General features: G+C 43.2%; 1 protein-coding gene across 5 annotated transcripts in view; it reads right to left on the bottom strand.

The window, feature by feature from the left end:
* Window positions 1-1,184: 1,184 nt before the first annotated feature.
* Window positions 1,185-21,358, bottom strand: part of NSMAF (neutral sphingomyelinase activation associated factor) — a 57,107-nt gene continuing 36,933 nt past the window's right edge. Inside the window, exons 20-31 of one of the 5 annotated variants that reach the window (XM_074944339.1) lie at window positions 20,435-20,477; window positions 19,819-19,982; window positions 15,819-15,927; window positions 15,205-15,263; window positions 10,698-10,765; window positions 9,100-9,167; window positions 8,711-8,834; window positions 6,908-6,991; window positions 5,618-5,768; window positions 5,092-5,194; window positions 4,151-4,260; window positions 1,185-1,640 (exon numbers count right to left, since the gene is read on the bottom strand). In XM_074944339.1, the coding sequence (XP_074800440.1) occupies window positions 1,546-1,640; window positions 4,151-4,260; window positions 5,092-5,194; window positions 5,618-5,768; window positions 6,908-6,991; window positions 8,711-8,834; window positions 9,100-9,167; window positions 10,698-10,765; window positions 15,205-15,263; window positions 15,819-15,927; window positions 19,819-19,982; window positions 20,435-20,477 (1,178 nt within the window). In that variant the 3' untranslated portion in view covers window positions 1,185-1,545. Of the gene's footprint in view, window positions 1,641-4,150; window positions 4,261-5,091; window positions 5,195-5,617; window positions 5,769-6,907; window positions 6,992-8,710; window positions 9,168-10,697; window positions 10,766-15,204; window positions 15,264-15,818; window positions 15,928-19,818; window positions 19,983-20,434; window positions 20,478-21,358 lie in introns of those variants that run through there. The other 4 variants (XM_074944340.1, XM_074944341.1, XR_012638036.1 and 1 more) reach the window with 4 other exon arrangements.

The raw sequence follows: 21,358 nt of genomic DNA, 5'->3' as shown, positions 1-21,358 counted from the left end.
GGGTCAAACCAAAACTGAATTAAAAAATAAAATGTTTAAACTTTGAGCATTTAACATTCAAAAATGGAAGTATTTCCAAAGTGTCAAAACCCTTCAATTTCTTTTTTTAAAAAAGGTCCCTCACAAAAAAAAAACACCCACAACAATTTGGCAAAATTTTCAATTTAACAATCTATTTTTTTACTGGGAAAGTTTTGGGCAAAATATTTTTCCAAGTTTTAATCATGGTGCCCCTTACTAGATTCTGCCAGTGGAACAAAGGGAATCAATTGGTAACCTAGGGTTCAGCTCTAACTTGACACTCCTTGGAAGGATACAAAGATGTATACAGTGAGGTGACAGTTTAGCTAGAACCACAATGCTCCTGGGATTAAAATGCACTCCTGCCTGAGCTGCTGCAGCATCTGGGGCTTTTTTCAGGCACATTCCTATTCACAGAGCAGCACCAGCCATACAATCAGCAAGCACTATTAATCAGACTTCACATTCATGCCCAGTTGGGAGAGCAGTGCTAGTCCACATTCATCTACAGAACTCCTCATTCACTGTCCATCATGGGGCACTAATCTCCCCCTGCTGAGGGTACACAGGTCCCTTCTGCCATCACACTACTTGCATCTTCCCCTCTGCATTGTACAAAAAAAACCCAGAACTCGAGTTTGGGAGGACACATGGAGGAGTAAGGTGCTGAAATCACCATTGCATTTGAATGCACATGTCCACCCCTATGGTGACTCTGCAGCTCAACACCAAGAGGCACCAGTGTGAATATACAAAGGCAACTGGAAGAACAAGTTATTGGTAAGTAACCTCTTTCTCACAACCCCCAATTCTGCTCCCTTGGAGCAGAACAAATGTTTCTCCTGCACAAAGTGGGAGCTACTGCAGCTGTCCTGTAGGTGATTAAAGTATGACAGCTGCCTCAGGTATAGAAACACTTTGTTCATGAGTAAAGATTCCTCCTTTAGCCCCTGTTCAACACAAGAAATTGGAGGTTCTACTATACTAGGAAGCAGGTAGGTGTGATAGATGAGAAAGACTCTTCAGAGTGGTAGGGCTAAGGGAAGATTATGTTTCCTTCTAATAAATTTGTAGAGAGCACAGAGGTTTATGAAAGGGCTTTTGCTTAGAAGCTTCCAATTAAAAAAAAGTGATATGAACGTGGTCCTTGCAGAAATAAGAGAGGCTTGCTTTATTGATTTAAACATACACTACCCTATTTGATGCAGTTCAAGTAGATCACACAGTGATTGCAAGTTAAAATCTCTAATTACAGAAAAATAAGTCTCATCTCAAATGAAGACAAGCATTTTCAAGTTGAGACAATATGACAGCCTTAATGAAATACAAACAAAAATATTACAGTATGGAAATTACAGTACAAGAGCTTTAAATGAAGTCACCATAAGCTAGAAAGTTTTAGATAAACCAAGCTTTCTATTTTGGTTGACCTTCAGCAGCCATCATTGCACATGGGTAAGTTCCTTTACGAAGTTTGGTTTAAAATATGTTGAGTTCATTTAAGTATCTGTAGGGAAAAGGCACTTAATATTGCAGTTTCCAGAACATGATTTGTTTATCTTCCCCTCCTGTGATAATACTGCTGCATTGCTCATTCATCCACATACATGTTACAGCACCTGAGAAAAACAGATAATTGAATTTTGTGTTAGATACAAATACAGTGGGAATATCTGAGAAGTGTGAACAAATCAGAAGAGTACTATTGTAAAAACAAGTTTGCAGGAGGTATTCGATGGATAGTTTTGATCAAATTAATAGCATTTAACAGCACAGCCTTAAAATTTCTCTTGCTTGAGCATGCTCAGTGAGGACCAGTGATCTCATTTACAGTACGTATACTTAACTCTAGCACACTGCATATCCTTAGCAGTCTTTTGAACTGGATGAGTCAATTTAGCCACAGCCATTTCCACTCTAGTCAACTGGCCGAAGGCTACAAGAGTTTTCCTTTAGCCCAACTTTCAGAGGACCCTTCACAGCATTCTTAGCCCCTGCCACTTGACCCATTTCTCACATGTTAAAATCAGAGTTGGCATCCTACACAATCCTACAATACACTTCAGTGGGAGCATATGGCCAGAAACCGTGTGTTTGCTGAGATTCCACCCCTCCATGCAGAGCTGAATTCCACAAGTAAGCTTTTATTACACTGCTGTTTCCAGCCCTCATAAGAGCAAGGGAAACCTTACAAGCAAACTGATGCTAGATAGTATTATCTTCAAGCCTTTAGATGCCCTGAAACAGGTTTGAGTCAGACTAACACACCAAAACCTTAAAGTGTGCTGACTGTAAAATTGAATTTGACATCAAAATAAATATATGGACTTTGGACAGATTTTTTCAAAATAAGGTTTTATTAAATGTGGAAAATACAAACTCTGACTTTCCCAAAATTTCACATCTGCGGCCGAAACCTGGGTATTTTGCCATAGCTGGAGTATACTAGACCTTGCATGCTATTAGAGCATCCTGTTTTCATCAGTACCACTGCAACATCCAAATCAGTAGAAATCAACATTTCTCCTGTTAATCTTTTCTTTCTTCTTCCCATCAGGTCACCAAGGGGCAGATCATCCATTATTCGTGGGCCAGCAGCATTATAAAGGGAGATGAAGGGTCCTCTTCATCTTCCACTAAAGCCAATGGGAGACTTTCTATGGTCTTAAATTTAGCATCTGATCCAACTGTCATTTGATTCGAAATTCCAGTTCACCTAAACTGGCGACGGTGTCAGAAATTGTAACTGTTCTGTGACCCATGTCAGAGTACAGTGCTCCTCTGGAAAAAGGAACCTTGCACAGAACTGGGACTCAGATTCACAAAGGTATGTAGGGTGTTGCAATGCTTAACTTTTAGGTGCCTAGAAAATCACTGGAACAATGGGGTCCACAAAGCCTGAATTAGGTGCCTGGGCTCACAGTACACAACATGGGGAGAGAGAGAGAGAGAAGGGGTTCCACAAAAGCCAGCACGCTAGGTGAGGAGCTGTGCAAGCCAGCCAAGGGGAGATGCCAATAAGAGGGGTGTATCCTCAGTCCCCCCCTTCTCATGGAGCAAGGTGCCCTTCTCTGCCTATGACCCACAGCCAGAAACCCCTCTCCTGAAGTCAGGCAGCTTAGGTGCCTAAGCCCCTTTTTGCAGCAATAAGTTAGGTGCCTGTCTCATTCCACACAAAACAAGAGAAGGAGGAGGACCTCCCTTATAACCACTAGCTCAATGGTTAGAGCACTCACCTCAGATGCAGAAGATCACAGACCAATTCCCCCTCTGCCTGATGAGGGAAGGGATTCGAAGAGGGGGCTCCCCCCACTCAGTTGAGCGCTGAAGCCAGTGGACTATATAGTCACCCTGAGACCTGGTCTACACTTAAAATTTAGATTCACCTAGTTACATCACTCAAGGGTGTGAATTTTTCACACCCCCTTAGCACTATAGTTAAGCCAACCGAACCCCCGGCGTAGCATTCTGCTGCTCGGAGAAGTGGATCATCAATAATGAAGGAAAAACCCCTTCTGCTGCGGTAGGAAGTATCTACACTACAGAGCTACAACACTGTAACAGTGTCACTGTAGCGCCCATACTGTAGACATGACCTCACTTCCTCTGGCCCAATTCATATTTAATTATTCAAACATTGAATTAAAGTGGAACAGATTCAATAGGAGAGACTCGCCTGGGTCTCCCACCGTCTTGGGGAGTACCCTAGCCATTGTGCTGAAGGTTAAAAGAGAGAGTCCTCCTCCCCGCCACACTCTGGTTGCTGTGTGTGTAGTCAGGCTGCTCTGAGCATGTCTACCAGATCAGGCTCTGCAGACAAGATAGGCAGAGTAGCACCTATCTTCCCCCCATTTGTGGATGGTGCTGGGGCCTAGACAGGAGATAGGTGTCCAGACACCTAGAGGGAGGCAGCAGTCTGCACGTGCAGAGGCAGAAACATAGGTGCTGCGGGAACATTTACAGCAAAAATTTAGGGGTTGAGTGAGTTTAGACGCCACAGGAGTAGGTGGCACCACAGGGATCACAGGGGAGCCTAAATCTGGGACGTAGGCCCCTGAAACTGGGGTTTAGGCACCTAAGTTCCTTTGTAGATCTGGCCCGAGGAGATTACACAGTACTGCACACACACCTGTATGTCCTTTGATTCTTTCAATAACTTTTCCTGCAAGAAGGTCCCAAACCAATAATTCTCCAGACTGGCTTCCTGATAAAACAGTATGTCCATCCCATTTGAAACATCTGCAAAATAATTCGGTAATCTTTTATCCCACTTGCATTAAGTGGCAGCATTATTTAAGACTCTTCTACCTGTTAGTTTAGTCCATCACCTATGCATAAAAGAAACTGTTCTACTTAGCACTGAGGCCAATGCTGCACTATGAATTAAGCAATGTGAGTTAGGTGCAAGGGTAAAGGGAAAGTTTTAAAAATGAAGAAAACTGGCTGTCGATAGTTTAGAGCACAAATCGTATTGCTCTATACTCTGAAACACTAGATCAGTCTGAGTAGAGAGAGGTGAGAGAGAGCCCCTCAAGTTAAAACTGATACTTTCTTCAGTGTAAGATAACAAGGCTGACACTTCTATAGTTTTTGGTGTACTACAAAACTAACAAGTTTTGAATCCAAGATGCTTTACAGCTGCTGAACTACACACAAACTTGCATCTATTAATCGTAGCAATTTTCAGTGTCAGCTCTCACTAATTTCAGTGAAAACTGCAGCTGCTTAGCACATCTGACAGGCTGGTCATTTATAGAAGTGCCTAGCTGTAGCATCCAAGTTGAGAAACTGTGGCGGCAGCAGACACTGCACACAGAATCCCAACCTTTGCACTTCCATCTGTTGATACATGCATCTCTTGTTAAGATGACCCCGTTTCTCCTAGATGACATATACCTTAGAAGTGTTTCATATGTGTGTCATTTCCACATTCCCTTTGGGCATTTGATGCAAACACAGATGTCCACTTCCTGCCCCCACTATAATTCAGAGACATAACTATCAATTATCCATACAGCCACTGTAGCTAGAAGGGGTTGCGCTTCACACAGAGCTTTTTCTCAGCATTACCTTTGAGGCTGCTCTGAGGCCATAGAAGAGATGAGCATTCCAGTTTGCACATCTATTACTTTAAAACAGCCATCTTCTCCTGTGCTGAGCAGATGTCTGCTGTCTATACAAAAATTAAATGTATTAAACATGTACAGTACTGCATATCTAATATTTCCAGTGGTCAAAGGAAGGAATGATGACTAATATTGCACATCAGTTAGGTAGGTCAGAAAACATGCTTTAATTAAAAGCAGTTATTTCAGTCACATCTCAGATAATGAGGAGTAAGTAAATCTTCAAGCAAAAAAACTGAAGCAATTTATAACTAGCCCAGAAAAGTATTCTATCATCAAGTATGGTAAAGCACTGAAAACCTGGAGACTGGAGATTTGTGTCTGACTATAACTGAAGATCTAAAACTCTACAATTACGTTAAAAATCTAGGTATCAATATACAGTAGAGCTATACAAAGACAGAGATTCCTCTAGCAATTCTCATCTCTCTCAACACCTGCATATTAGAAGAGACTTAAACACAACATACCAGGACTAAAAGCAGCATCATACACGGTCCCTGAATGACATGAAAGTTGGTGCAACATAGTGGCAGTAGTAACATCCCAAATACTAATAGTGCCTTCTTTGGTTCCGGACACCAGCATTGCATTTGCAGCATTTAGGTTGATAGTATTTACCTAGACAATTAAGTACCACATTATTCCTTTACTCGGCTCTCACATGGGCATTCTTGATAGACCTTTAAATGTTCATAAAGCAAGCCTGTCTTCCATAAGTATCCAATTATGACATCAGTTGATTACATATTTTTATATAAAATCCCGACTTTTTTTTAAAATGTAAAATCCTTGCCAACTATATGCGAGCAGGAAATGGAGTCTTAAGCAGATTTATAAGCGTTCTTTTTCCTTGCAGAATCAGACATTTGAATTGAGATTTAAGATCTTATCCAAGAGAAGATAACTAATTAGAAATGTAGGCTGTAATCAGTCAAAGAAATGTTTAACCATAGCAAGCAGGTCTAAAAAACCACTAGCCTGCGCTTTGCCCAACCCATCTGTTTTTGATATCCTTGGATGCTGTTGGTAAATTTTACCAGGCATTGTTGCCTCCTTGTGATCTATAAATAAATCCACTGAGAGGTTTAAGAAATTTCAATACAAGTGTTCTAAATACTCTGCAGGAATGATGTTACAAGTTAACGGATTTGTGTACGTTTATATTCCAGTATCTGCCCATATTTATTTTTAATTGTATGTTTGAGCCAAACACATACAACGTATTTAGATATTCACAGTGGTGTTTATGATAACATAGATCATAGCAAAGTACAAAACATGGAAAACAAGTCAGACTTTTACCTAAAAACGCTAAACAGGCAAATTTGGTATTTGTGCAGAAGGCATGAGGATGCAAATACTTCAGACAAATTTATTCTGATTTATTGAAAGAGCCCATGAACCCTTTGCACACACCACAAGTAGTGCCAGACCAATAATAAGAAAACCCATTTGTTTATACAACCTTTCCACTCTCCAGAAGTGGACGCTTGAACCAGTTCTTTTAAGAAAAGAGAAAAATATTTGGAGTTAGCTTTCACTTTCCCCTTTGACTATTCTAGTCCATTCTAGTCTTGGCATTCTTGCAATATCTAGCAACTGGCAGCCTTTGATGAATGGTAGTCTTAATTCAGAATTTTCACTTTTGTTGGTTTATGCCAGATCTTTTAAAAGCTTAATTGAGATGTTGTCAAGTAACTCCAGACTATAGTCTTTGATTGATTAGAAGTTATATATGCGTACATTTCCATACTCACACTAACATCATGTTCTAACTCAGCAAGCAATTCAAATTGATGTCTTTTGGTGCCCAGAACCTCTGCAGGAACGCAGTGCCACACCTAGAATACCAACATTGCAGTTTGTTTAAACAAGCATTAGGACAACTAGTCATGTTAACTTTTCTTTTAATTACCTAGCTCTGTCACCGCAAGGTAAGTTGTTTATGCTAACTAAAAGCTGTACAAAGCTCAGTTCAACTGTACAAAGGTCAGTTCAAGAAACTTCCTCCTTGTTTCTAAGTTCAGAATTATTCTTCCTTTTACTTGTTTTGGTTTAAACATTAAATCTGCCTGTTCTAAGCTCTCTTGACAAATCACAAAGAACTTAGTCTATAACAATTAAAAACAGTCAGTAGCAGCAGCAGCAGATTCCACTGAACCAAACAGAAGCATCCTCTACCCACTGAGCAAGAAAACATGATAAAACAATCCACCAAACAGACAGACTTTGCAGAATGCCCTTAAGGGCAGTGACAAATTTCAAAATTCCAAATGCTCCCCCTCTTAAAACAAATGTTTGGGGGGAGGTCTCCGATTCTAACTATGACAGTATTAGACAGGGGAAGGTGATATTTTAATTAGGCAGATCTTATCCCATTTAATGGTCATAAGGCAAAGCCAACACCTTAATTTCTACTCAAAGCCCAATAGATAGTCAATGCAGATCATAGAGCACTGGCATCATTGCAAGATATTCCACTTAAGTACTGCATTACCTTTAACTTTTGAGTGGATTTAAGGTACAGTGGTTTTTACAGTGGTTTTCAACCTGTGGGACCCTGGGGGTTTGTAGACTATGTCTAAGGGGTCCGCAAAAGTTGTCATTACCATAGAATAGTGATTTTCAACCTGTGGAATATGTCTAAGATTTCCAAAGACACCTCCATTTGAAATTTTTTAGGGGTCCACAAATGAAAAAAGGTTGAAAACCACTGGGCTATTACAAATAAGGCTACGTTTTAATCACGGGTATTTTTAATAAAAGTCACGGGCAGTAAACAAAAATTCACGGCCCGTGACCTCTCCGTGACTTGTACTATAGACCCCTAACTAACTCTTGGGGAAAGGGGCGGCCCAGAGGTGCCATGGGTGCTCGTGGGAGGGAGGGCGGCCTGGGATCCCGGTTGGTGCGGGGGGGGGGGGGGGGGAAAGAGGGGAGAGGGTTGGTGGGGCTGACAGGCTCCCTCCTGGCTTCATGCCTTTCTGGAAGCGGCGACATCCCTCAGCTCCTAGGCAGAGGTGCGGCCATGCAGCTCTGCACGCTGCCTCCTCCGCTCCCTTTGGCCGGGAACCATGGCCAATGGGAGCTGAGGAGGTGGTGCCTGCAGGTGGAGGCAGCACACAGAGCCCCCTGGCTGTGCCACCCTCTAGGAGCAGAGGGATGTTGCCACTTCCGGGGAGCCCCCCCGAGGTAAGCACTTCCCAGAGCCCTCACCCCCTCCTGTACCCCAACCCCCAGCACCCCTCCCAAACTCCTGCTGCTGCTGGGGGGAGGAGACAGTGACCCAAGACTTGCCTAGCAGCGGCCGGTGCAGCTGGCCCAGGGGCCACCTGAGCAGCTTGGGCAGCCCCAGGGCCAGCCGCTGCAGAAGTCACGGAAAGTCACAGAATCCATGATTTCCGTGACAAACTTGCAGCCTTAATTATAAAGGACATAAAGACACAATTACAGCAATCTTTGTTAGAAACAGGAAAGCTACTATCACGAACTCTGGAGTATTCCACGATCACCTTAATGAAAACCATGAGTATAAATAGTAAAGTGGCTGACATACAAACCTTTACAGTGGAGTCCCAAGATGCAGAATACAAGCGATTATCATGCCAGCAGATCTTGCTGACGGCATCATCATGTCCCATTAGGGTGTCTTGCCGTCTTCCAAATGCGACTGAATAAAAATAGCTATCAGGAAAAAAGTATTAGTTCTGAAAGTACAGCTTTAGAGAGCAAACTTTTATAGGTTTTAAATAAGTTAAAATAATTTAGCTTCTACAATTTCTAAATAACAGATAGAAATTGGCCAAAAAAAAAAAAAAAAAAAAAAATATAGAAAAAGAGTAAATGTTTCCCGACAGCGACTTACTTCCATGTTCTCAAAAGAAGTTTCATAAAGCACAGTTACCCAAAAACGGTATGATTAAATATAATCCACAAAATAAATACACACATATGATTGTCCCACGAAGAACTTATGACAGTGGTATCTCCCGGTAAGATTAAACAAGATGACAAGGCCTATAAGGAAAACAGAGCAGTGTTCAATTTAGTGCCAGATAGCATAGAAGTCAATTAAAGTGCATTAGCACGTATTTGGAAAAAAACCAAACAGTATCTACATCCTATGCATTTCATGTTCTCAAAAAAAAAAAAAAAAAAAAAAAAAAAAGATGGTGACCGAGATGAACTCTTACTGCCCTAAAGGATGGTGGATTCACTATGGTCAACATAAAAGAGTTACCAGCTTTGCCTAAGAGTTCCAACTCCCTCCAGTATGTTATAGAGGATACAGTAAATCTTAGTTCATGCTTCAAGAATACAGTGCGTTGCTTCATCCTATTTGCATGAGCAAGCTTTTCAATTTTGCAGCTCCCTATCCACTTGAGACATAGCAAATACTGAACACACCTAAAACCACCGAAGTAAAAGGAAGCTTTTGTTCTATATTTACACTGCCAAAGAACCATCTCATGATAACTACTAGCCAGAGAACGGTATTTTCATGAAAAGGGGTGCACGGAAGATTATATTTTTCTGATTGTGAAAGGGTATTCTCTCTGCAGTGCATAAGTAAAAAAGCAGCCCTGTTAGCTCTGAACAAGCGAAGAATATCTATCAATTTAAGGAAGGACAGCGCTGTTAGTGCTAAGGCCTTTGTCTACACTAGCTTGTCTACTGAAATCTGCTGCAGTTATAGAACCAGCAGCACTACCAGCAACAGCGGGAGAATTTGTGTAGTTCTGTTGCTGGTGTTTTTATTGCCTTGCGTGCTACACCTGCCCAAAGCAGGGTTAGGTGTAACAGTGGCAGAAAGGCAGCTACAAGTCTCTGCTAGGTGTTTCACCATTTCTGCAATGTAGGAGACTAAGAGAAATGTCAGTGTAGACAAGGCCCATTAATGAGAGAAACTGGCTCCTTGGCCAAGGATTAGGAAAAAAGTACTAAAGAAAAGAAAACAGCAGTCACAGCCAGAAGTAGCAGCAGCCTAGTCAATGCCACAGGTGAGATTCTCACCCTTGCTCCAGACCCTTTATGTTAACTAAAATGACAGGAGCTGTGTAAAGAGGCTCTAAAAGACTCAGCTCCCTCTGGAGGATAACTCCCCTGGCACAGAACTGAGGAAGATAGACAAAAGATGTTCTTCCAAGGATCCCCTTCCAAGCCCTGGTCCAGGGGACATGTCAGGGGCATGAGAGAGCATGTAGTGCTGCAGAGATTCGGGGCAGCATAGCTGGCCTTAGACAACCAGTGATGAATTTATGTAATATAGGCAGACCCCTGGACGGTCTCAATTACATCACCAGGTTTACTCTGGGCCTCAGAGCAGCCCAAACCTAGGAGGGTGCGAGCTGTGCTATGCTTCTTTGGAGGCACAGTACTGAACCTCACCCCACATCGGTAAATTACTCATGCAAGAGAAAATGCAGAAGGCTGGAGAGAGAAGGAAACAAAGGCAAATCTGGCATTTCATTGACATACTGCTGACAAGGGACATCTTTCTGTGGGTAGCTTTCAGGAAGACTTCCCTTAATGATGACAACTACTCACCATGTTTGAAAAGGATATACTTCTTTGGAGTGTTTTTGATTCTTTAGAAAACATCTTCAAGGTTGAATCTAATGCAAACATTAGGAAGGTAATTATGAAGACAGAACAGGACTGTACTGCAATACTCTAACCTAAACTAATAATTTTTGCTCCTGTGTGAATATTGAAATATTTAGTTCTAACAGCAAGTAAGGGATGCATACATCACTTCTAAAAAGTCACTATAAGAGGCACATTGTAGGCTACTGTTAAATACAGAAACTACTGAGCATTTTTCTTTCTTAACTCTGAAGAAGTGAATGAGGAAGGAGAACAGGGAGTTGAAGGGAAAGGCAGTCCTAGTGTTTTATATTCAAAGGTAACCCAAGATAACGGAGGTATGCTGAAGGTGTAATCTTTAAACATTCTGATTTGTTGTTCATCACTGATATCATCCAGAGAGGGAAATATCTGGACCACCCCCCCCCGCCGTCTGAGGTAGGCTACTACCATCTACATGCATTTTGTAAAACACCCTGGGGGCAGTGAACAGACGAAACAGGAGGACCGTGAATTGGTAACGGTTCTGTCCCACCACGAAACAGAGGAAGCACCTGTGCCCCTGGAATATGTAGATGTGGAAATACGTATCCTGTAGATCGAGGGAAGCATACCAATCCCTGGGATCCAGGAAGGGATAATGGAGGCCAGGGAGACCATGCAGAACTTGAGCTTCACCATGTACTGGTTCAGATCTTGGAGGCCCAGGATGGGCCTGAGCCGCCCTTTGGCCTTCGGGATAAGGAAATAATGGGAGTAATACCCCTTGCCCACGAACTCCTCGGGCACCGCCCCTATCGCTCCTAGACCTAGGAGCCACCCCACCTCCTGCTAGAGCTTCGTGCGAGGGGTCCCCCAAAGGGGGCGGAGGCGGGGGGTGGTTGGGCAGGGAGGAAGTAAACTGGAGGGTGTAACTCCGGGAGATGGTATTGAGGACCCATTGGTTCAAAGTTAGCTGCAACCATTCTGGGAGGAAAGCACCCAACCAGTTGGAGAAGGGGAGCTTTATTGGGGGTGGATCCCTGATGAGGGCTGGTGGAGTGCCCCGAGTGTCCCGTCAAAAACGCCTTTTCCCCGCCTGCTTGCCCTTGAAGACCCAGGGGCCAAGACTGCCTCTGAGGGCGTCTCTTATAGTCCCGCTCCTTTTAATGGGCGGCCTCGTACTTCGGGAGGGCGGCCTGGGCGGGAGTCTGCTGCAGCTTGAACTTAGGTTTTACTGGAGCCGGGACATAGAGGCCCAGAGTGTGGAGGGTTGTGCGGGAGTCTTTCATGCCATGCAGCCTTGTATCCGTTTCCTCCGCAAACAGAGCTTTCCCGTCAAATGAGAGATCCTGCCTGGAAGACTGTGCCTTGCTGGACAGCCCAGAGAGCAGGAGCCTGTCTCATGGACACCGTGGAGGCCACTGATCATGCGGCCATGTCCGCAGCATCCGATGCTGCCTGCAGGGATGCCTTAGCGGCCGCTGCCCCTTCTTCCACTAGCGCCTTGAACTCCTTCCTATCAAGCTCCTGGAGGGAGTCCTCAAACTTGGGCAGGGAGCCCCACAGATTGAATTCGTACTGGCCCAGGAGAGCCTGATGGTTTGCCACTCGTAACTGAAAGCTCGAAGATTAAATAAACTTTCCTTCCGAAAGAGTCCAGTCTCCAAGAGTCTTTGTTGTTTGCGGTCGGGGCTGACTGACCCTGCTGTTCCCTGCGGTTGACCGACTCGACCACCAGGGAGTTGGGCGCCAGGTGGGTATACAAGTATTCATGCCCCATAGCAGGTACGAAGTACTTGCGTTCCACCTTTTTAGAGATGAGGGCCAATGAGGCCGGTGTTTGCCACAGGGCATTTGAAATCTTAGCCACCCCTTCATGGAGAGGCAAGGCCACCATACCCGGTGCTGATGGGGAAAACACGTTAAACAGGGAGTCTGAGGGCTCCTCCATCTCCTCTGCCTGGAAGTGGAGGCTTGCGGCCACCCTCTTTAAGAGCTCTTGGTGGGCCCTGAAGTCCTCCTGCAGGATGGAGAGGGGTGGGGCCGCAATCGCCTCCTCTGGGCAGGGTGAAGAGGCCGGTGCAGTGCTTTGGGTGTTGGCCGGCACCGGAGGGTCCACCACCTGGTCGGACTCCAGGCATGGTGCCGAGGACACGCGTCCCACCGCCTCCTTTCTCGGGGGTCTGGAGAAGGAGGCCAACGGTGCCTCCGAAACTCCGGCCACCGAGCAAGCTCCCACCGGGGGCTGCGCCGGAAGCCACGATGCTCACTGCTACCATTGGGCTGGCCACGATGCTCGGTGCCACTGCACCTGCTGTGGCACTGGCGGGGCCGGCTGTTCAGGTTGGCTGGCCTGGCCCATCGAAGGACGGCTATGAATGGAGACCAGGCTGGCATAAGATCTGCTGCTGTCTCTAGACTGGGAGGAGCAGCGGTGTCGGGATCTATGATGGCTACGAGACCGTGATCTCAACATGGAGGACCGGTACCGGCAGTAACAGCTGCTTCACAAACGGCCTTGACGGGCGGACCTGCGATAGCGAAACGCCGGCTATCAATGCCTGGGGCTGTGATGTCTTGGCGGAGACTTGGAGCGGGAGTCCGAGCAAGTACAGTGTCAATGACCATGCTGCGATTGACTGCGGTACCCTCTCCAAGACAAGGACTGATGGCGACGCCTGCCGCGGTCCCGCCGACATTCGCTCCTTGAGGACGAGCGGTGCCGTGAGTCCCATCTGGACGGAACCCAGCCAGACAGTTTGGTCTACGTCGAGGATGATCCACCTGGACTCTGCCCCGAGCGATTGGTGGGCGGTGATCGGCGTTGGGAACGTTCCCTCAACCAAGACTGGTACCGGGCTGGAGGCGACTGCAAAGATCCCAGCGGCGGCTTGCCTCTGAAGCACAGAGCCGACATTGGTGGCACTCCAGGCACCAGCATCGACATAACGTCCCGGGCCACCTGGAGGGCTTCAGGCGTGGACAGCATCCTGACATCCAGAGAGGCCTGTTCTGAAGGGGCCGGGCTACTCCGCTCAACGTGAGTCAGAGGCCTGGGGCCCAGTGGGGATCAAGGACAGCCTGACGTGGGCCTAGCCTCTGTCTCAGACTTCCCTCGGTGCCGCTGCGAAGAGGAAGTCTTCCTGGCCCTCTTGGCGTGCCTCGTGAACAGGGAATGGTGCCGATTGGTCGATGGCACCAGAGGGTCACCGTGTACCGACGCTGCGGTGCCAGGTACCGGTTCAGAGCGGCGTGCTGGGGTCAGGGTCAGCGCCAACTCCATCAGGATGGCCCGGAGCCTAATGTCCCTTTCTCTTTTGGTCCAAAGCTTAAATCACTTGCAAATCTTGCACCTTTCGCTGATATGGGTTTCTCCCAAGCAGCGCAAACAGTCTGTGTGCGGGTCACTACTTGGCATAGAACACCTACAAGAGCCACAAGACTTAAACCCCTGGACATGCCGCGGCCCGGGCTCACTGACTAATTAAACTAACTAAACAGCTAATTAACTACAGGTACCAACGCTGAACGAACGAACAGTTCTGGGGACGAGCTACAGCAAAGCTGGTGCAGAGCAGTTCCGAGGAAACCTTCACTGGCGGCAAGAAGGAACTGAGGTTTGGAGGAGCATGCAGCTCCCCTTATACCGCACCAGGCAGGGGGCACTCCCCCCTGTGGGTACTGCTAGGGGAAAAACTTCCAGCACTGGTGCACGTGGCGAGCATGCACACCTACTGTGGAATACACATGAGCAATCACTCAAAGAACTTTGTAACATTAGAAAAGAGAAGTTACCAGCATCATCAGTTTCTCAGTTACTTGGCACCTGCAAATTTTCAAGATGCAACTTCAACAGCATGACAACTATGTATATAAAAAGTGACCTAAAATTGGTTTTATAGCGGTTTTAAGTGTGTTAAATATATGGCAGAATACACATTGTAATGTGGCACACAGTTTTATTAACATTTATTTGGCATGAGCTGGATAACCTGACTATCCCAAACTCATTCAGATAAGAAGCCTTCACACCACATTAGCCCATTGTTGAAGATTTTTAATCCTGTATCTATTCACATGTTTTTTGAGAGAAACAGACACATAATGGAAACGCTGATGGTGGCTCCAGAGTACAGGCTGAAACAGATTTTTGCATTCGACAGGTCATTAAAGCCTGTCTAGAGGTCAAAAAGTGGATTACTTTATTGAAAAAGTCAAAAAAACAAACTAAGGATGGGATTTTCAAAATCACTGCATTGGCCTAACTCTGTTTTCAGTGAAGTTACTCGCATGAATTCAAGAACAGCAGAGCTAGGCCAATGCTAAGCACTTTTGAAAATCCCATCCAAAAAGCAGAAAGTATACTTTGAGTGGTATGAATTTTTGATGGTTCATGAAACTTCATTAAGCCAAGACATTATAACACAGTGATGCAATGTTTGCATCACAGTGTCTTACAAGGAGACACTTGTACGAGAATACCCACCTTGAGATGTAGTGAAAACTGAAGACCCATTGCAAGAGACTGCTATTCCAGTAATTTCCCTATTCAAGGCAAATAAATTTGGAAGTGAATTCAAAGGGTATTTCATTCAACAATCATACTATACAGTGACTTTTTTACAGCTGCAATTCAGTATTTGATCTTCACAAGGGTTAATTTAGACACAAACAAATTAAGATGATTGTTGTAGAGCGCATCACAATTCTACAGACAAAATAGACCTTGCCAAAGAACTAGAAGGAGCAGTGCAAGTGCCCCCCACATTGTTCTGCCAGCATGCTTCAAACCTAACCAAAAAGGACCTGCCTAAGTTGGTGAAAGCCTAAATTGGCTCACGCCCACTTAAATCATTTAGCCTCTACTGGGTCAGCCAATAATAAGATGACTGTTAAGATATCAGGCCCATTCCTAGTATACAACTCATTTTTCACTGCCAAACAACCAGATAATCTCATGAAGGAATGCACCTTCTTGAAGCTTTCCTTCACACAATGCATCCAGATAAACATGTGATCCAATAACTATCAGGATGACTACAGGAGATTAATAGATTTTGAAATAATTATACCACAGACAAGGACACTACAAAGACTTACTCTTTATGAATTTTATGTTGCTCATCTAACTTTAGTTTGGCAATGTTGTTCCATGCAAGCATTATACTTTCTTCTGTCAAATCTTCAAAAGATTCTTCACTTGGAGAAACTAAAATAAAATACCACCATAAAATGAGAAGTCATAAATTGAAAATTAAAAAAAAATAAGACTTCAGATAATAAATGAGTTGAAGTTATACCAAATATGAATACATTAAATGATACAAAAAGGCATCTCTATCATTTCAGTTCTATTATAGAGAGGAGAGAATTTATGACAGATTGTTTAACTGTCCCACAATATTTACTGACAGAAGTTCAAGAACATAAATAGCCAGAAATCTTCTGGTTAATTCCTAAATGGATCAGAAGTTTTTAGACAGTATGTTCTTCTGTTATGACTGGCTGCCACTTTTATGTTCATGTATTTAAGAGTCAAATTCTGTAAAGTTGTAGGTTTAAAATTATGGCTTATGTTTTTCAAAGGTTATGGGGGTTTAAAGAAATTAAATGAGCTAACTATGTGGCAACTGCTACCAAGAATACCACCAAGTCAATAAGAATTGCCAAGCCGTGAGAATACATAGCACGATTTAGAAATGTTTAAATTTCTAGAATTTTTTTTAATAGAATCTTATTTTGACAAACCACCCAACATAATTTTAGAATTAATTCTAGGAGAGTCATTTGGAAGAGAGATTCTACTTAAAATAGCAACCTGTATTGTCACTCCTTTACTTCAAAGTTAAAGATCACCCAATAGGGGAATGAGGAAAATGGTATAAATCTAAGATGGTGGTCAAAAGCATAGTTATTGGCTGACAGAGTATAAGAACGTAATGGCCATACTGGGCCAGACCAATGGTACATATAGCCCCAGTATCCTTTCTTCTGATAGCAGTCAATGCCAGTTGCTTCAGACTCAGGGGTTCCCAAACTTGGTTCGCAGCTTGTTCAGGGTAAGCCCCTGGCGGGCCGTGAGACGCTTTGTTTACCTGAGCGTCCGCAGGTACAGCCACTCACAACTTCCAGTGGCCGCGGTTCACCGTTCCCGGCCAATGGGAACTGCGGGAAGCAGAATCAGTTTTAGATGAGCCAATACGACCCACGCACCAGTCTTATTTAAAAAATGAGGGCCGATGTGAACCAGATGCAAAAGAAAAAATGTTGATCAGCAAGGAGGGGAAGAGATAGGGAGGAAAGACCTTGGGGAGAAAATCCAGATAAAATTTACCATCTCCTAAGACTGCAAATAAGGGGGATTTGTCCCAAATTGGTCTTTAGCTGAAGTCAGTAATTGGAAAGGACATCATCATTTGTTTGTTAAGAGGTATAGAAAGGAAACTCTTAAAAGCTTCATTGCTAATACCTGCCTGACCACTTTGGAACCAACCAATATGGATGCATTTAGCCAGTTTGTAAGTATCTGGAGCAAATGCCTATAAATGTTTTGTTACTGTAGGTGTAGCAAATTGCTTATTAGACAGACTTTATAGGCATGTTCAGAGCAATTGTATAAATACCATGTGACCTTTGAATTTAATAAAGGAATTTATGGTTAAATTAGTGTCATGCTAATACCCTTCATAAACATTAATAATTCCAACACCTTCTCTGCATCTTGGAATTGCACCTTGCATTCCAATTCTAATACAGCCTTTCTGAGATGGGATGACCAGAACTGCATATGGTATTCAAGGTGTGGGCATGTTATGACAAACTGTAATTAACATAACCGCAGCCATTTTGTGTATTCAGCCATCATTATTTGGAAGTGAGACCACCACATAGTCAGGAATAATTTGGCCTTTGCCGGAGCAGACAAAACAGCTGTACAGCTTCATTGTTGCTGACAAGGAGACAAAATGACAGACTCATGAGATGGGGAGGGAGTGTGGATAGCTGACCTTGGATCTGGGTGTGGGAGTTGCTTTGCTAATAAGATTTTTTTTTTCTGGCTGTTGCTATGGAAATTATTTGCCCATTAGGGGTTACTATGAGTTATGTGCTTTGTTTTGAGCAACCTATAAAAGAAATTAGTTAGGGTGTGCAATTTGGAGAAGTTTTGGAGAGGATTTTGATGAGCTAAGAGACTGACATACAACTCCCCCGCAGCTAGGAGAAAAGCTGGCCACTGGAAATGTACTGCTGACCACTTGACACAATCTCCATCTATTTGGGTAACTATATTGGGGGTGCTCAAGACTATTGTTATCTTAGATGTATGCTTTGGACTCAATAAAAACAAGGATTTTTGGTTGAAAGCACTTGTGTGTACACCAATCATTTATCAGACAGACGAGCTATGTCCCTAGTGATTTATGTCCTGAAACTGCCTAGAAAACACTAGTTACCATTTTTTTGGGTTCAGATAACCCCAGGAAACCGGCATACCATACGTTTATATAGTGGCATCATTATCATATCTTTTGTTTTATTATCTAACCCACCCTTTCCTAATGGTTCTTAGCATTGTTAGCTTTTTTGACTGTTGCTGCATATTGAATGGATGTTTTCAGAAAACTATCCATAATGACTTCAAGATCTCTTGGACTTCATAATTTAGACTTCATCATTTGTATGTACAGTTGGGAATATTTTTTCCCATGTGCATTACAATGTATTTTGCCAGTCATTTTGTTGCCCAGTCACCCAGTTTTGTGAGATCCCCATGAAACTCTTTGCAATCACTTAACTATTGTGATTAATTTTTTATCATCAGCAAATTTTGCCACCTCACTGTTCACCCCTCTATTTATGAATACGTTGAGCAGCACTGGTCCTGGTACAGATTCTTGGAGGACCCCACTATTTACATCTCTCCATTGTTAAAACTGATAATTAATTCCTACCCTTTGTTTCTTATCTTTTAAGCAGTTAGTCATTCATGAGAGGATCTTTTCTCTTATCCCAGGAGTGTTTACTTTAAGAGCCTTTGGAGTGGGACCTTGTCAAAGACTTTCTGAAAGTTCAAGTACACTGTAATGACTTGCCCACATGCTTGTTGATCCCCCTCAAAGAATTCCAGTAGATTGCGGAGGCGCTATTTCCCTTTACAAAAGCTACGTTGACTCTTTCCCAACATATCGCGTTTATCTAAATGTCTAGTAACAAGCAGAATTATCAGAGTTTCAGCCAGCTGGCCTGGTACTGAAGTTAGGCTTGCAGCCTGTAATTGCCAGGATCCCCTTTGGAGCCTTTTTAAAAAATCAGCACTACATTAGCTACCCTACAGTCATCTGGTACAGAGACCGATTTAAGCATATACGTGGTCTCACATTTTAATCCAATTCTAAGTGGCCCCCTGTTCACATCACAAGAGCCACCATCTTGACTGGCACCCTTGTTGGCCATTTCAGTGGTGGCTAAATGATTGAGTGGACATAGGAACTGAATTACCCTCTCACCCTAGAGGTGATCCTTCCAGGACAGGATTAAAAGTACATTAGTGGGACACTGTGTGGAGCTTGCACTGCCAGTGGGCATCCCATACCTATGCTGCGGACATACTAATTTGATTGCCACTGTTGTCAATCTGGTACTTCACAGGTCACAGAATTCACTTTTTTTTTTGGTAAAGTCACCACCACATAGAATAGAAAAACTGAGTGCTGTAATTTGCATATTAACTGCAGGAGTTATTGACTTGTATATTTATAGGCCTGTATATCGATGACAGAAGTAAAGTCTGATGTTCATTTAAACCCTTGAAACAATTTTAAGAGGCAAACTGAATAATCAGAGCTCAACAAGACAATGCTTCCGTTTCTGATTGTTTAAAAACAAAATAAAAAGAGTTGCCAGGCAAAAGTCTGTTTTCTGTCAGAGCCTTTGGTTCGGGTAGTTATTTCTCCATGACTTACAGGGAAAGCAGCCAAGCAAGTTATATAACATATGAACCTCTGAAACAAAAAAGACAACCCTCCCAGAAATAAGGTCAAGTCAGTTATGTTTTCAGATAACACCACAAAAAATAACTACCATTCTTTTACACGTTTACCTGGAGATTCAGCTATGGAAACATTGTGATTCGATGTTCTAGACAAACTTTTGAACTTCGGTATTATCCTCCGGGGATGAGGAGTTGTAAACAACTGTTTCGGTGTCTGTCCAAACTCCAAGATTTGCGTCAACAGAGCTACTTTCTCATTGGGGTCCATAATACTTAAGAAAAGCAAAGTGTTCAGTGAAATATTTTAAGACAGAAAGATTGTTTCTGAAAATGTAGGCACATGTGTGCAGTTATTGCTGTAAAATACAGTCACAGTAAAGGCATACACAACTGACCTGTTACACAGTTGACCGGAGAATTGCAATGCAAGCACATAACCATGATTGTGTGTACAAAAGCAATAATTGCATGCATGCTACTCTGCAAATATAGCAATTTGTATCAGTGTAACTGAAATCTCAGACTGCACAGACATTTGAGAACTTAGTCCTTCAATACAACCTTTGTTACAATGGTAAGATTGGTGGTCAGTGTCTTCTGGAGTCCAAAACAGAATGGCTACCTCAATTGTTGGGAGCACTTAGATAGTTAACAGGGAACTCTATGGGATAAAGAGATATTTAATATGTGCCTCTACCAAACATTGCTTATAAGCATTAATTACCTGTTCAAATCCACTCCACCTTCATAAGTTAATGGATGAAACACTGAAAGAAGCGGGAAAGAGAGCCATTTGCACAACGTAGATAAACATGCCTTATTTTTTTCAACTCACACATGAACTGTAAACCACATAAATATTTAACTGTGCTACACATCTAGGCAATTCCACCCACCTCACACCTACTGCAAGTTATAGTTTGTTTCAAGCCAAACAGAAAAAGCATGAGCTAGGCCAAAGAGGAAAAAACAGTTTCAGACACAACTTTTCCTGACTGTGCATTTCACTAGCATGTTTTCTGTGATTTCAAAGACTCTCAGTAACTGGATACACAACAGTGATCTTATTACATCATTATAAGAGCCCATCATCACAGTGGACTAATCCCATATCTGTAAGAAAGTGAGAATTTTGTAAACTGTGATTAAGTGATAAACTGAGAGGCTTGGTGATTTAGGGTTAGTTCAGTATTAACACCCCCCCCCCCCAATTATTGCTTCCTCATTAGATCTCTGAAGGACTCAATTGCTAATAGGTCTAGAATAGATTTCAGATCTCAATCTCTTGCTCCCCAGGAAGATAAACATTGAATGTAATTCAGAGACATAAAACTTAGCTTAGTACAACTAAGCTACATGTGCCTCACATTCAGCTACATCTAAATTGAAGCTATGTAACAAGACCGGAGAGAACTGACTACATGGCTGTTTGGCTTAGAGGTGGTTATAAAGGAAACTCAAGAATGTGTGTGGTGGGGAAGATGCTTAGAACAGATAAAGGTGTTTTATCCACTCCCCCTCTCTTTCTGAAATCCACTTGGTTTGGCAAAATGTTATGTGTTTCCTCATTGAGAAGTCAGTTAATGTATTAAAAACCCAACTAAACGAGACACCAGATTTCTGATGTAGCAGACTTTCAATAGTTTAA

Source organism: Natator depressus, chromosome 2 (assembly GCF_965152275.1).
Source record: "Natator depressus isolate rNatDep1 chromosome 2, rNatDep2.hap1, whole genome shotgun sequence".
In the NCBI taxonomy this organism is placed as follows: domain Eukaryota; kingdom Metazoa; phylum Chordata; order Testudines; family Cheloniidae; genus Natator; species Natator depressus.
This window is presented reverse-complemented; position numbering and strand designations above follow the sequence as displayed.